Raw genomic sequence first — 13,874 nt, 5'->3', positions numbered from 1 at the left:
AGGAGCTCTTGTTCAGGCCAGGTCTCTTGGTCCTCCTGCGTTATCTCAGTAGACATAACCATGTCACCCTCTAGTCCTGCCCTGCCACTCTAAAGTAAAAGAAAGGATGGCCAGCACTTCTTATATTAGAAAATCCTGGTATAAAGTAATGTGAGCCTCTATATTGAGTCAGGGAGTTTCCCAGGGCTTAGGGGACCCTGAAGTACAAAAACTATCAGTGTTGTTGAAGGCAGCATAGGTTCTGGACTTCTTGGGCACACTGGCCCAGCAACCACTGACCTACTTGGAAAGAGCTAGAAAGGCCAGGGCAGGTTTATACCACCAGAATGGCACTGAAAGGAAAGCAGGGATTGGATATGGCCAGAACCAAGCTCTCTGTAGAGAGGTAAAGTTGGAGGAGGAGAGGGCCCTGGGCTCAGGCCTTGGCCAGTTGACCTAGGCCAGTCATGTAACCTCTCCCTCTCTAAGAAGAGTGAGGAGCAGAGTTGATATGTAGAAGTTATGAGACCCACGAGGAGTTTGGACTGGGCTTGGCCACCCCCAAGATACCCAGCCATGGTGTCTGTGGTTGATGGATGGAGTGAGCAGAAGCTAGAGACACAAGCTTTGCACTCTGAATATCTTGGCTCTCCTTCCTACGGATGGTGCCTTCCTATGGATGGTGCCTTCCTACGGATGGTGCCGTACTGGATGGCGTAGGTGAACCAGCAGTCAGTCAGGGAGCTGTGCGATCAGATCAGCACAGAGCCCCAGGTTTCTTCAGCATCTCCTCCATGGCTTGAGCTAAGGAGGAACATAACATTTCTCAAGGCCAGTTCCCCCTCCCCCCCAAAACAGACCGTACAATAATCTTAGGCAGCTTCTGGCAGGAATGGCTGGAGAACCTCCCCCAAGTGGCCCAGAATCCCCCAGATGGGAACCATAAACCAGCCATATCTCCCATGAGCACTAAGTAAAACCCACCAAGGTTGTATTCATGGATAGAGCGGATCCCAGTGACCCCAAGCCTCCTATGTTCCAGCTTCCATTTCAGTGAGTGGTACTCTTGGCTTGGTTTGAAGTGGTGACTCTTGTCATTGTAGAGCACATGACATGAGGATAGCCCACACCAGGGTTGGGGTGCTTTATGCACCTTCTATTAAACATCTTTAGTTCTTCTGACAGGGAACTCCATTTTATAGGGGAGAATGCAAGCTCACCTAGGTTGATCCTCTTGTCCCCAATCCACGTGGCTCTTGCAGGGAGGACTTGACCTGAGTACCTACAACTCCTCAGCCCCTGCAGGTCCTGCCAGGTGTCCTAGAATCCTTAACACAGCTCTACACAGGCTAGGCTGCCAATGGAGCCTTGCCACTTTCTACCCAGGAGACCTCAGCACCCTACAGATCTGGTGGCATCAACCTTGCGGGGTGGGGGACACAGGATACCCTGACACGTTCACAGTGGTTTACCATGAGACAGTCAGAGCTTCTATTCTGCGTCATGCATCACCTTCAAAGTCGTCAGCAGAGTCCTGATTCCCCAGTGATACATGTTGGAGGTTGTTTCTGAACAGAGCAGAAATAAAGCCTGCTCGTCGCTGAAGTTAGTTGGAACTGTCACTACAATGCGAACATTCAGCCGTTCTGAATTCCAAACCACAAAACGGCCTCAGAGCTTTATTGGCAGAGAACGGGGGAGCGTGCGAGAGCTGGATCTGCAGTCTCTGTTCCGACCTTCCTCTCCTTCCAAGCTCATCTGTCACCTTTCTAGGTCTCCATCTTGTGACATAGGGATCTGGATGCTTAATTGCACTTGATGCTTACGGTAATTACACATGCAAATCTCTATGCACAGGGTGAAAAAAAAATCGTGGCCCGCGAGGCCTTTCTGTTTTGTAATGTTTATTTTAAGTAAATAACCAAGGTGGCGTTTCCATACCGTTACTAATATGCTGCTCTACTTAACTCGTGAGAAGTAGACGTTACTTTCTGCAACTTTGAGGATCAGTTTACTTCTGACTCTAGCTTTGAGCCTTAACTGCTTTGCAAAGCTTTGCTTCCTGCTAGACTGAGCAACCCGTGTTATAGAGGCCGACAGACAGCCCAGTGCCTTCTGTGCACTGTCCCACCCCACCCCTGCCCCAGCCAGAAGTGAGGGTTTAGGCTCTTGGTCCAAATGTGCTGATTCGGGAGAGCTGTGTCTGGTCTCTCCGTTTAGATGATGAGGTAACCGTGGGGAAGTTCTATGCCACTTTCCTGATACAGGACTACTTTAGGAAATTCAAGAAGCGGAAAGAGCAAGGCCTGGTGGGGAAATACCCTGCGAAGAACACCACCATCGCCCTACAGGTGAATGGCCCTCTTGTCTGTTCTCTTCTCACTAACAATGTCACCAGCTTTAATTCGAAGTGCTAGAGAGCTGACTATTCGTGGTTGAGCAGTGCCACAAGGATTTTCTTTAAACTGAGATACTGCACACTGCCCCCCCTCTGTGGACTAGCCATTTCCGGGCCACGAGGTAAGTACTTCCCTCTTACTGCCTTCTCCGGTGAGCCTTGCACCTGCCCTCATCTGGTACGCGTGCAAAGCACTCAGGACAGCCATGATGGGAAAGGAGTGAATGTCACCTCACACCCTAGCCACCCGGGCCTTCTCCAAAGGCAGCATTCACGAGGCAGGCCCCACCCCACCCTAACCCCCATAATCCTGAGCTCAGGGTTCGGCTGCCCAGAAAACAGCTTTCCATCAGAACGCAAGTGCTTTGTTTTGCTTCTGTTTGTTTCTTACGCCACGGCTTGTCAGTTTTTGGTCCATTTCAATAACATCCATCACTCCCTAGTACGTGCTGTGTGTGTGTGTGTGTCTGTGTGTGTGCATGTGTGTGTGTCTGTGTGTGTGCATGTGTGCGTGTGTATGTGTGCTGTGTGTGTGTGTGAGTGTGTATGTGTGTGTGCACATGGTGTGTCTGTCTCTGTGTGCTATTTCCTGATGGCAGTGAGGCCCGCTGTGCAAGTGTCACATCCATAGGCCAGTCTTTGACCCATCTCCCTTTCTCCAACTCAGGACCCATATACACACACATGCATGCACACACGCACACACGCACGCACAGGCTACCCCTGCCAGGACCCTAGAGTGTGAGTGTGACATCTAGAAATATCTGGTCCAATTAGGGGCTAGGCATCCAAAGGCAGTAGAATCCCAGAGATGCCTAGAGCTCTGGGTGGACAGCAGGCATGAAGAAGCGAGGAAGCATGCTAGACCTTGCAGGCAGGGGAGCTAGGGAAGGTGGCTTAGGGGGTGCTGGTGTTTAAAGATGGCTGGGGACAGAACTCAGGAGAAGAGAAAGGGGAAGTACAGGGGTTGGCAAGCTGTCACCAAGTCCTGTCACCATGCTCTCTGGAGTGCCTTAAGTCTATCACAAAGAAAGACATTTTCCTTGTGGTTTGAAAAGTTGGCATGAAAACAACCTTGACACCCCTGTTCTCACAGTTCTTGGATGTGGCCTCATAGGTGTTGATAAGGTACAACATGGGACAGTCACGTACTGTGCTCGAAGAGCACATCCCCAGCATTGTTGTGTGTTCAGAGGGGTGACAACTGTGGAAGCGAAGGCCTGACTGTGATCTTGCTGTGAGAGACTTTGAAGAAGGATAATGGGGAATGGGGAACGTTGGGGGCGTTTGTACATCTCAGGTTGGTAGGTGACCTCGTGGACAGTGACCAGCTGACTCAGGGTGAGGTCCCAGGGCTGGAGGCGGGGATAGCACGCTGGTGCGACAGGTGGATACCCGCACCTGTTAAAGCCAGTCTGTGTTCTTCCGCTCCCTGATCATGTGACCTTTTGGTAATGAGCGATGGGCTCAGCCATTTGGCTCACTATATCACAGAACAGAGGCCCTTTCAGCCCCCTGCTGAACTGGTTTGCAAAAAAATGACAGCTCTAACTCTAAGATTAATACGGTTCACAAGTAGCCTCGGATGACAAAAACTAAAAAGTCCAGTTTGCAAACTTGAGTAGGTCCCTGGTTTATACCTTCCTGGTGGCAGCGTTACTAGGATGGCCACTAGCAGAGAACTGGTGTGCACTGAAGGTTGTCCCCGCTCACATGACCTTCTGCCCCATAGAAGAGGCTGGCTGGATCTCTGACTTCTCTGGGTACCCTCTGCCTACCTGGAATGACTTGCTGCTCTAGAAGTCTAGTTGACGGGATCAAAACTTGTCTTTCTAGAGGGGACTTGTCCTCTTTTACACCTAATGTCACAATTTGTAGCAGTCGGTTTGTCTCTGAGCTAAGAGACTAGTCAGGTCTCAGTGGAGGGTGTGGTTATGCAAACACTTGGACGTCTGTGTGTATGGGGGGGAAGGGGCATACTTTTTTTTGAAGTCCCAAGGCTCACTCTGGTGGCATTGTTTTGGTATTCCGAAGTAGCGCAAATGACACATGGCTTAAGTCACCGCATTTTGCAGATGGAGTTTGCGGAGCCTTGAGTTGGTGCCAACAGAATGCTGTAAAGGTTCTGGGTGAGAGACAACCACATTGTGCTAAAACAATACTGAGGGCTTCCTCCTGTTTAAGTCTTTCCAGTTCGTTAATCAAAGAAAGAATCTTATTTCATTGGTAGAAGTCAAATATTTCTAGTTAGATGGTATAAATACGTTCTCCTAGGGTTCTATTGAGAATTGAGGCCGGGCCTGTAATTTATATTAAGTACACAGCATAGAAAATTAAGTTGTGTTCATAATCTCGACAGTTAAGTTCTAAAAAGGCATTTGATTCCGAAACAAACATTAAAAATAGAAAGTGTTTGTCTCCTTGATGGATAATTCTAATTACATTTTTGGCTTCCTCTGCTGCAGAAATGGCTTTAAATGTGATTTGTTACTCTCCATTTAATTAGTGCATTCGGAAGCCTCCTTCTTTGCATTGGGAAATATCAAGGGTGGTATAGCAGTTAAGGAGCCAGGGCCGGTCATAGGAGGAAGGCACTGCTTGCAGCTAGGAGGAAGGCGCATCCTTGAGACAGCTGCCAAGGGTGGACTTGCCTGGTTGAGAAGGAAGCATTATGCTTCTGACAGCAGGGCACCGTGGGGTGGGCGAAGCAGGGCAGGGCGGGGCTCCCAGGCTGGTTGGAGTGGGACGTGGAGTGTGGCATTAATGTGTGAGCAGAAGTGAACAGCCAAGCTTGTGCGTGCTGGCCTGCAGAGTGAGGTCTGTCTGTAGAGCTCTCAGAACTGGCACCCAAGCTGTGCACCTCCATTCCATGCCATAGATCAGCCCGATCGATCTCCCCATGTTCAGACCAACTGCAGTGTTAACCTTCCCTGTGGTGGGTGGTGACTGAAGGTTCTCCTGCCTCTGCATGGGAAGGAGCTGGGCACCTGTGTCCTCTGGCCTCTCTGGTCTGAATGAGTGTGCACTCTCCATCCGTCCACCCACTCCATCCCTCCATCCTCATCATGGCGGCTACACTTCTCTCCAGCCCTTCTGTGGGGAGCCGGAGAGAAGCTGCATCTGGCCTTTTGGTTTCCTCAGTCATCTGGCATAAACATATCCCCTTCAGTTTGATTCCGCATTGCACTTCATCCATGTTGCTACATCCAAGTGACCTGCAGGTTTCCACAAGGAACAAGGAAGAATAGGAGCATGGCCACACAGCCACAGAAAGCCCCGGTTCCCTATTCATGCAAACGCAAAGCTACCGTGCTCTAGCTGAGGGCTTCTGTGTTACCCACCATACGCTCTGATGAGCCTCCTGTCTCTCCGATAACCAGAGATCCCAGAGCAGGAACAGTTCTGTTCACTTCTCTTAATTTTAATGTTCAAACCTTTTGTCTGCTCTCCTAGAGTCTGAGGAGACTGTCCTCCTTGCGCCCCATGTGACAGGCCACCTGAGTGAACCATAGGAGTCGCAGGCAGCCGTTCTGTTTAGAAGTTGGGTCTGAGGACCCCGGCATTTGTGATTCTATGGGATTTTGATGTTTAGCTTGAACGGCTTCAACGTCTGTGGCCTGGCCGCAGGCGGGGATGGTTGGGAGATGCTGGTGGTATGCAAGTAGCCGTTAGCTTTAATGGCAGCGTTTCTTACTGTGGTCTTCTCAGTACCCAAAGACAGGAAAGCAGTCTCCCCGAGAGATCTGACCCGTGGCTGGTCCTGCTAATCACGTCACCTCAATCTGGAAGGCGATGAGACTCCTTCCTCTTTTTTTAGAAGTATTGTTTCACCCAAAGCCACAGCACCGCTCCTAAAAAAAAAAATTATATATGTATATACGCACATACGTGTTTTCCTTTTTTAATGTCGGAGGAGAGCAGATGCTTTCAGATGAGATTTCACTGGCTGATTCGTTTGTTTCAGATGCTTGAACGGATGCTCTAGAGTTGTCTGCCTGAGCCACCGCACCAAGCTGGTTAGTCCGGAGGCGCTGTGGCTAAGGCCTTGAAAGGGCAAACTCCCCCTCGGGCTTATTTCTGCTGACGCAGCATTTCAGGAGAAATGCAGGCACCAAAGCCCTGGGGAGACCCCTTGCGAGCAAGGCACTCCTCCGGAAGGAAGGAAGGAAGGCAGAAGCCGGGCTGTGTGTGGCTCATCTGTGGAGCCCTGGCTGCCTGTTGCGGACACTGCTCATGGTGGCTCCTTTTCATGAAAGGGAACATATGAGTTATGGTTTTCCCCTTCCAAGCCAGAGACTCAGTGAAAGGGAAAGAGAGAGAGATAAGGAGAGAGAGAGAGGGAGAGAGAGGGAGAAGGAGAGAGAGAACGCAAAGGGGCAGCCACCCCACAGAGAAATCAAATGAACACAACTTGCTGACGATGGCCAGTGAATAAAATAAATAATGTTTTTAATATATATATACATATATATGTGTATGTATATATATGACTAAGCAGACCTGTGTAAGGCAGACAACGGACTCTGCCCTAAAGTCCTGCGTCCCTAGTTTGCCCGGACTCCCAAAGACTGGCAGGCTGATTGGAACCGACAGACAGAGTTCCTTTCCTGTGCCAGCACGTCACAACCTCCTGACCACCCGGCCCTGCTTGCTGCAGTGACCTGGTCCAGGATGCACCGTAGGTGAAAGGCCAGGAAGCTCAGACACACCCATTGAAACTAACACATACACCCGCATGCCAAAACCAACCAGGCAACAGCTCAGGTTCCGTCTCCCCTACCGTGTCCGCGGGGAAACGCCACCACACCCAAACCTCATCTACCATTGTTCGTCTCTAGCCCGCACTCAGAGCCAGTCTGGGACGCCTCTTGGGAAGCAGTGTGGTATAGTTTCAAGGACACTGGGAGTCAGGGAACCTGGGTTCTAGTCCCAGCTCCAGCATTCACTTGCTGCGTGACCTTGGGCAAGACACTTAACCTCTCTGTGCCTCAGTTTCCCCAACTGTAAAATGGGGGTAATAATGTCGACCTACCTCACAGGGCTGTTGTGAGGAATCGCTACTTGACTGTAAAGGCTCCTTGGACGTATAATTGCTTATTATTAAGACTTCAACAATAATAATATCATATGCCTGTTTACTACCAGAACTTCAAGAAAGTCTTGGTTTGATCTCTTTTCTGTTCTGTAATGTAGTTATCCATCGAGAAGTCTCCCCCCCCCCTTTAAGATCCTAGGCAATGCATAAAGATGTAAGCAGGTAATAGCCAGACCGAGTTTCCAAGTAGTAACAATAGGAGATTTTTGACCAAAACATTGGTTGATGAGGGCTTTGCTGTCAGATTCTTAACTCCTCCTCAGAGGGGGTCGAATCTGAACCTCTGAAGTTAGTCTAGGATGCCCAAAATGGCCAAGGCAGGAGAGTCAGTATTCAAAGTTTGGGGGACGAATCTAAAAAAAGGAGAAGAGGCAAAGGAAAAGGAGAGGAAGAAGGTGGGGGCTTCCAATTCTTTGATCTCCTTTGCTTGGCCTGGATTGGAGCAGGGTGTGTGTGTGTGCGCATGTGCATGCGTGAGTGCATGTATGTGTGTGTTTCATTAGTGGATGGGATGAGTTGGTGGAGTAGAGAATGAGGTGAGGTGAGTCGAAAGTTGAGGAAGAGGGAGCCAGGACTGTGCAGCCCTGTTCTGCAGAAAGAAGTGTTTCTCTAAGCATCTCTGGGGTGCAGCTACCCTGAAGGCGAGGCTCAGATGGCAGGGCACTCCCCCGACCCCTGGTAGGCAGGATGCTTCCTTAGACCTCTCACAGGGAAGCCTAGAAGGGCTTTTCTCTAGTCACACCTTGTAGCTGTGACATTTGCCCTTGACCACAGAGGTTCCCAGCCTTGAGGCTTCACTTTCCTACACCATGGCTGACTTCCTGACCTTGCTATGCTGACAAGCCCAGCTTTGGCTCATGTATGGATGACAGTGAGACACGAAGCTAATGTGGGTTTTATTCATTCTCATGGCTTGAAGCCCCCATGGGTGATGGTGTGGGAGCGGGTGGGAGCCAAGCCATACACCCTGGTGTGCCTGTCCCCTCAGGAGAGAGCAAAGCCCATCCATGTCTGGCCTTAATGCTGTACCCATAGCTGTTGCCTCTATCATCCAGGTCTCTCAGCCAGAAGCTTGCCCCCCTCCCACCTTTCTCCATGCTCTACCAACCACAGGGCTAACACGTAGCCTGGCAGGCCTCCGGGCTTACCTCTGTGATGACGGTGAGCTACTGTGTCAGAATCTACAGGGAACTGATACATCACCCTGAGCGAGAGAGAATGGTTAGCCTTGCAGATGTGGGGGGAAAAAAAGACTGTCTTTAGCCGAGAAGCTCCCCTACCCCACATTCCCTACCCCAGCCTTGATGTCACTTCTGTTTCTTGATCCTCGTGTAGTTCTAATGGGTAGGATTGTCCAGGCCTTTCTCCATGTGTCACCTAAACCTGTAGAAGCTGGAAAACGTTAACTTGCTTACAAGCCTGATTTAAGGAATCCCTGCAAATGATGGCTCTTGGTCCTGGCTGTGTTGCTGAGGAACAGAGTTCAGAAGCCAAGGCTGCTTGAGGGCAGACAGCCAGCATCAGAGAGGGTTGCCTCCAGCTTCCAGACACAGGGGCCCAAGCTTCCTGATGTCTGGGTCACAGTGAAGCCGCAGGAGCCTGTGTCATTTTCCTCAGAGCCCTGGCAGCAGAGTAAGCATCTGGTGGAGAGGAAGATGTAAGAGACTAGTTGGGTTTCATGTTTAAAATCTTCAAAGACAAGTACAGCAAACCTGGTACTCAGCATCTGAATCTGTGGTGCTAAACTTTTAGCCCCTGGGTCAAACATGTCAGAGACCAGCATCTGCCTGTCACAGGGAAGTCACAGTAGGGTGGGAAGTAGACTCTTCTCCGAATCAGATGTCACGGTATGACCCAATTCAGAATTAGTCCCCAGGATGGCCAGCACAGCTTTCTGGAAGAGAGAGAAAGGCCGTTCTGTACTGAGAGGAGTCATTGTTAGGTCCCAAAGACATCTGTGAAAAAGTTAAGGCAAATATCTGATAGTAAAGACTCTAACGAGCGCATTCTCTTTACTAATGTGCACCCAGTGTCCCTCAGTAGCCTAACGCATCACTGCTCCGTTATCCACAGCAAGGGGCTTGGTGAGTAAAACTTAGGGTTCCCAGGTGAGGGGTACCTGGGCAGACTTACTCTCCTTGGTTATGTCTCAGGCCTGAGAAGGTTGACTCTGGGACAGTAGGGAGACAACCCATGATGCAGTGTTGAGGGCAAGGAGCCATGGTATACAGCATGCCTGCCATACTGGAACTTGAGAGGAAGAGGTAGAGAAACTCGGGAAGAGCTGAGCACTAACCGAGAGGCCATGACCACGCTGCTGGGTGGAGAACAGATCAGTCAGCAGCACTCGCAGTGAGACCATGGCTGTGCTGCTGGGTAGAGACAGATGGATCGGCAGTTCCCAAACATTTCGATCCTAGGAACTTTCCTAGTCTTAAAGTTTATCAAGAGCCCTTGTATATCAATATTTACTGTCTTATAAGTCAAAGCCGATTAGTTTTATAAACACAAGAATACGTAAGCACAAAGGGGCCGGGTGGTGGTGACAGCCCTGTCGTTCAGCCTTGGAAACCTTGCTGCACACTCAGAGAATGAGAATCTATGAGGCCAAGGGCATCCAGTCTTACATGACCCCCAGGGACCCCTGAAGGAGCCCCAGGATGCCTTGATGGACCACGTCTTGAAACATCACTCTGGGGAGATGACCCAAAGTTCTCCTTAAAGGCAGACGATGCTGGAGCCTCCCCCTGACCGTCTGTGTTCAGGAGGCTCCCATGTAGCTGCAGCTCTCCTCAGTGGGCTGCTTCTGCCCCTCCTCAGCCTGTGCAACACACACGTCCTTGAGGTCAGGGGTCAAGCGGTGTGGCCATGCCTCACTCTCTGTGCTGACCTGGAAGAGCAGTGGTTAGAATTAGCGAGTGTTAGAAATGTGTTCGAATCCTTGCCACCTCTGCCTAGCACAAGTGGGAATCAGGGTGTGTGTGTGTGTGTACGTGTGCAACAGTAAGGGATCATTTGTCACGTCCGTGTTGTGGGGTGATGTAATGGTGAGAATAAGGGTGTGTGCGATGGCCCCAGAGCATCGTGAAGTCCATGCGCTGGGAGCGATGTAATTGCTTGCCTACGTTAGAAGGATCACCTTGAATGAGTGTGTGCTCCAGACACGGTTACCACCTCCTTCCCTGCAGGTCGCTAGGCATCCTGGGAAGAGCAAAGCTTCTTCGTGAGGCTTTAACAAGTCTGGACTACAGTAGAACCCATTGCAACTCCCCTTGGCTCATTCCTCCTCAGTATGTGGGCTCAAGATGACAGGAATAGAATACTGCCAAGGGAGCCTAAAATTTTGGAGCCTAAATTTTATATAATGCCGTCTGCATCTTTAGGAACCATTCAAAGATGTCTCTGATTCTGATGTCAAACTTAAACCAGGAGTCGAGGTGGAAGGGTTGGTAGTGAGGCTCAGTGGTCCTCGCTTAACATACTCGAGGCCCTGGTTTAATCCCCACCAAAATAAGGTGGAACTGCAACTGGTCTCTCTGGTCCTTTGCCGTCATAGGTGGCTGAGGTAAAGTTTTTAAACATCCCCTGTAGCTTTCAGAATGTGGTGGCACGCGTGATTTGACCAGCCTAGCGCTGCCCTTCTACTCGTGGTGTGATGACTAGTCAAGGAGAGGGGGGCTGTCTGTAGCTGAGTAATGGCGTGTCATGCCTATGACTCTAACCTTTTATATCAAACCCAAGAGCTGTACACAATGGATGCAAAGACCACGCCATGACACTCCTCCTGGAGGGAGGCAATGATAGAATAAGGGGTGTGCCCATGTGTGCAGAGGAGGGGTGGGGGGCGGGGTGGGGGACGGGACGTAGACAAACCTGTTCGTTCTGTCAGAATTTAATCTCCCATCTTCTAACAGAGAGCTAATCTAAAACCGTTCTCTGTAACTGAGTGTGGGCCCAGTCCTGCCCCTCCCTCCCCCCCAATTATCATTGTCATTCGAGAGGTGACTGCGTAGAGGCGGCTTTGGTTAAATGAGGCGTGACTGGGTGAGGAGCGGGCTGTGCCATGGTAGTGTTCATTGGCAGGAGTCTAGAGCCCTGGCGCCCACATCGTGAAGATGGAGGACCTTTCCCAGGGCTGGCTGGAGACTTGCCTGTCTGTCCTCCACTGCTACAGCGTACGTACGTAGGTCTGGGCTGGGGCTGGGTGTTTGTGTGTGCGTGAGTGCTGTGGAGTGAGAGTTGGCAGATGGCTGGCCCGGGGAAGCAGACAGCAGATGCTTTTCAGATGCATCCAGACAGACAGCACTCCACCCTGCGGGTGAGCCAGGCAGGAAAATGGGCAGTTCTGCCCCACAGCAGGGCATTGTTTTATGCTGTTGCTTCAGAGATGTTTAGAGAGAATATATTTTTGGTGACTTAATCATTAAGTAGAGTAAATATCTATAAAATTCCAATTAAATGGTGTCTAAAACTTAAAGGAGCAGTCTACAGGCAAAGCGCCAACATTTCTTTTTTTAAAACAGATATTTATGATAACAGCTAGCATTTTAAAGTCAACCAGAAACTAGGCTTGATCCTGTTTAATATTTTGTAAGATTGGACATCTTAAAACGAGTCAATAATGTTTATATTTTATAGCAGTTCTGTGTTTATTCAAAACTATAACTCTACTGTGCTGTTAATGGAATGACTTTATATGGCTGTGTGGATTTAAGTGCTAATGACCACATTTCAAATTAAAACAATATTTTTGCTGATAGAGATAGATACACAAAATATGAAAGACTAGAAAATTTTACTGACTGTAATGTGTTTTCTTCAAGAAAAAATACTTTTTTTTAGTGTTGTGAATGACTAAGTAAATTCTCTGAGGGTTTAAGGTAGTGGTCTGTACTTCTGGAACACTGAATTCTGTGCCTATGGGATTTGGGAACAGCCTAAGCTACCTTTTAGTCTGATATGTGTGCTAGGACAATTCTCATTCTCATGTTTTGTGATATGTAATAAATTCAGGGTGCTGTGCTTAAGCTCCATTTCAATTCTAGTTGGGAACCTATGTGTTGGTCCCCTGCCCCAGGTCCTACCCAAGAGAGCGAATCCGCCCCACTCTTACCAGGTGCGCTTTGCGAACTAGGATCATGGGTTCAAAAACCCTCCACTTTCACATCTGGGAAGAGTGATGCCTTCTCTCCTCCTGTCTCTTTAAATAAATATGTTGTCATTATTTGTGTGGGGAAAGTGGTACCCCAAGCCACCTGTCAACCCTCTCCATGATTTATGTCGCGAACAAACCTTCTGTCTGTTTACTGCCCATCCCTGTCAATGACATCCTAATCTCGTGTAACTCTGAAGATGTGCGGGAGACAGTTTCTGTTTTCATTATGTAACTGTTACATGTGTATTTCAGTGAAATGTCAACTCATCAACAAAGGATGATGTTACAAATTATCCAAATAAATAGTTTTCTATTTCTTTTAACCATACCTAGTCCAGTTAGTCAAATGAGAGCAAGACTGTTATTTAAATTAGCGAATGTTCCGGGCCCTATGTCTTGAACAATCTGCATTGATGTGCACGCTGTACCTGGGAGTATCAAACACGGTGGGCATGATGCATGCAACAGGGGTTTTTGAGCATTGTGTCTTGTCTGAACCTCAAATGTGTAAGAGACTTCTCTCGCAAAGGCAGACAAGGGGACTTTCACCAAGCTTCTTTTGTCTTGAGAATTGCCCTCTAGAAACTGAACGAGTGGGTATGTGTGGCCATTCTTCACATGCCTGCCACTGTTCTGAGTAAGACCTTCTACCGACACACCCCTGGAGCTGCCTTCATGGTGTTCCTGAGGAATAGAGGTGGGTCTGTTGCAGACCTAGAAAGTGTGCTTGACTTAGGAATTAGGGGAGGGGGGAGGGAGAGAGAGAGAGAGAGCACACTTTGAATAGCACGTGTACATTAGTGCCTGCAGTTAGAAGGGCAGTAGGAAGTAGCTTTGTGGTCATGTGGTGAACTGGAGCCCAGGATGTTGTCTCTCCGGCACACTAATATGTATGCTGGAAAGCTGGCCTTACCGCATTCTGCGGTTATGTAAGAAGCTTGCGGTGCCATGCTTAAGCTTCCTTCCAGTTTTAGTTGGCAATGTGTGTTTGTCCCCTACCCCAGGAACTAAGGTTCCTTTGCCTAACATTCCTAGGCAAGACCCTTAAGGCTTCAGTTCCCTAGCATGACCCTTGTCCCTACAACTCATGAAACAGAAGGACCTGCTGGTCTGCAATCACAGAAGGGTTCAGAACAAACTAGCCCCATTCGCCCTTTTTGCAGAACCAACCGATGAACCAGATGTTCTTGTGGATGCGTGCGGCTGTTTTATGCAGGGCCGCTTGAGAAATTTCTCAACAGCTTCAC

The 13,874-nt window shown here is 49.2% G+C and overlaps 1 protein-coding gene across 3 annotated transcripts in view; it reads left to right on the top strand.

Moving 5' to 3' along the window:
* Cacna1d (calcium voltage-gated channel subunit alpha1 D) overlaps positions 1-13,874 on the top strand; it is a 293,823-nt gene that overhangs the window by 268,301 nt on the left and 11,648 nt on the right. For all 3 annotated transcript variants that reach the window (XM_032919473.1, XM_032919474.1, XM_032919472.1), the window contains one exon: positions 2,200-2,330. In XM_032919473.1, coding sequence (XP_032775364.1) covers positions 2,200-2,330 — 131 coding nt within the window. The remainder of the gene's footprint in view (positions 1-2,199; positions 2,331-13,874) is intronic.

This window comes from Rattus rattus, chromosome 13 (assembly GCF_011064425.1).
Source record: "Rattus rattus isolate New Zealand chromosome 13, Rrattus_CSIRO_v1, whole genome shotgun sequence".
Lineage (NCBI taxonomy): Eukaryota > Metazoa > Chordata > Mammalia > Rodentia > Muridae > Rattus > Rattus rattus.
The sequence above is the reverse complement of the archived record's forward strand: the minus strand, read 5'-3'. Positions and strand labels throughout refer to the sequence as shown.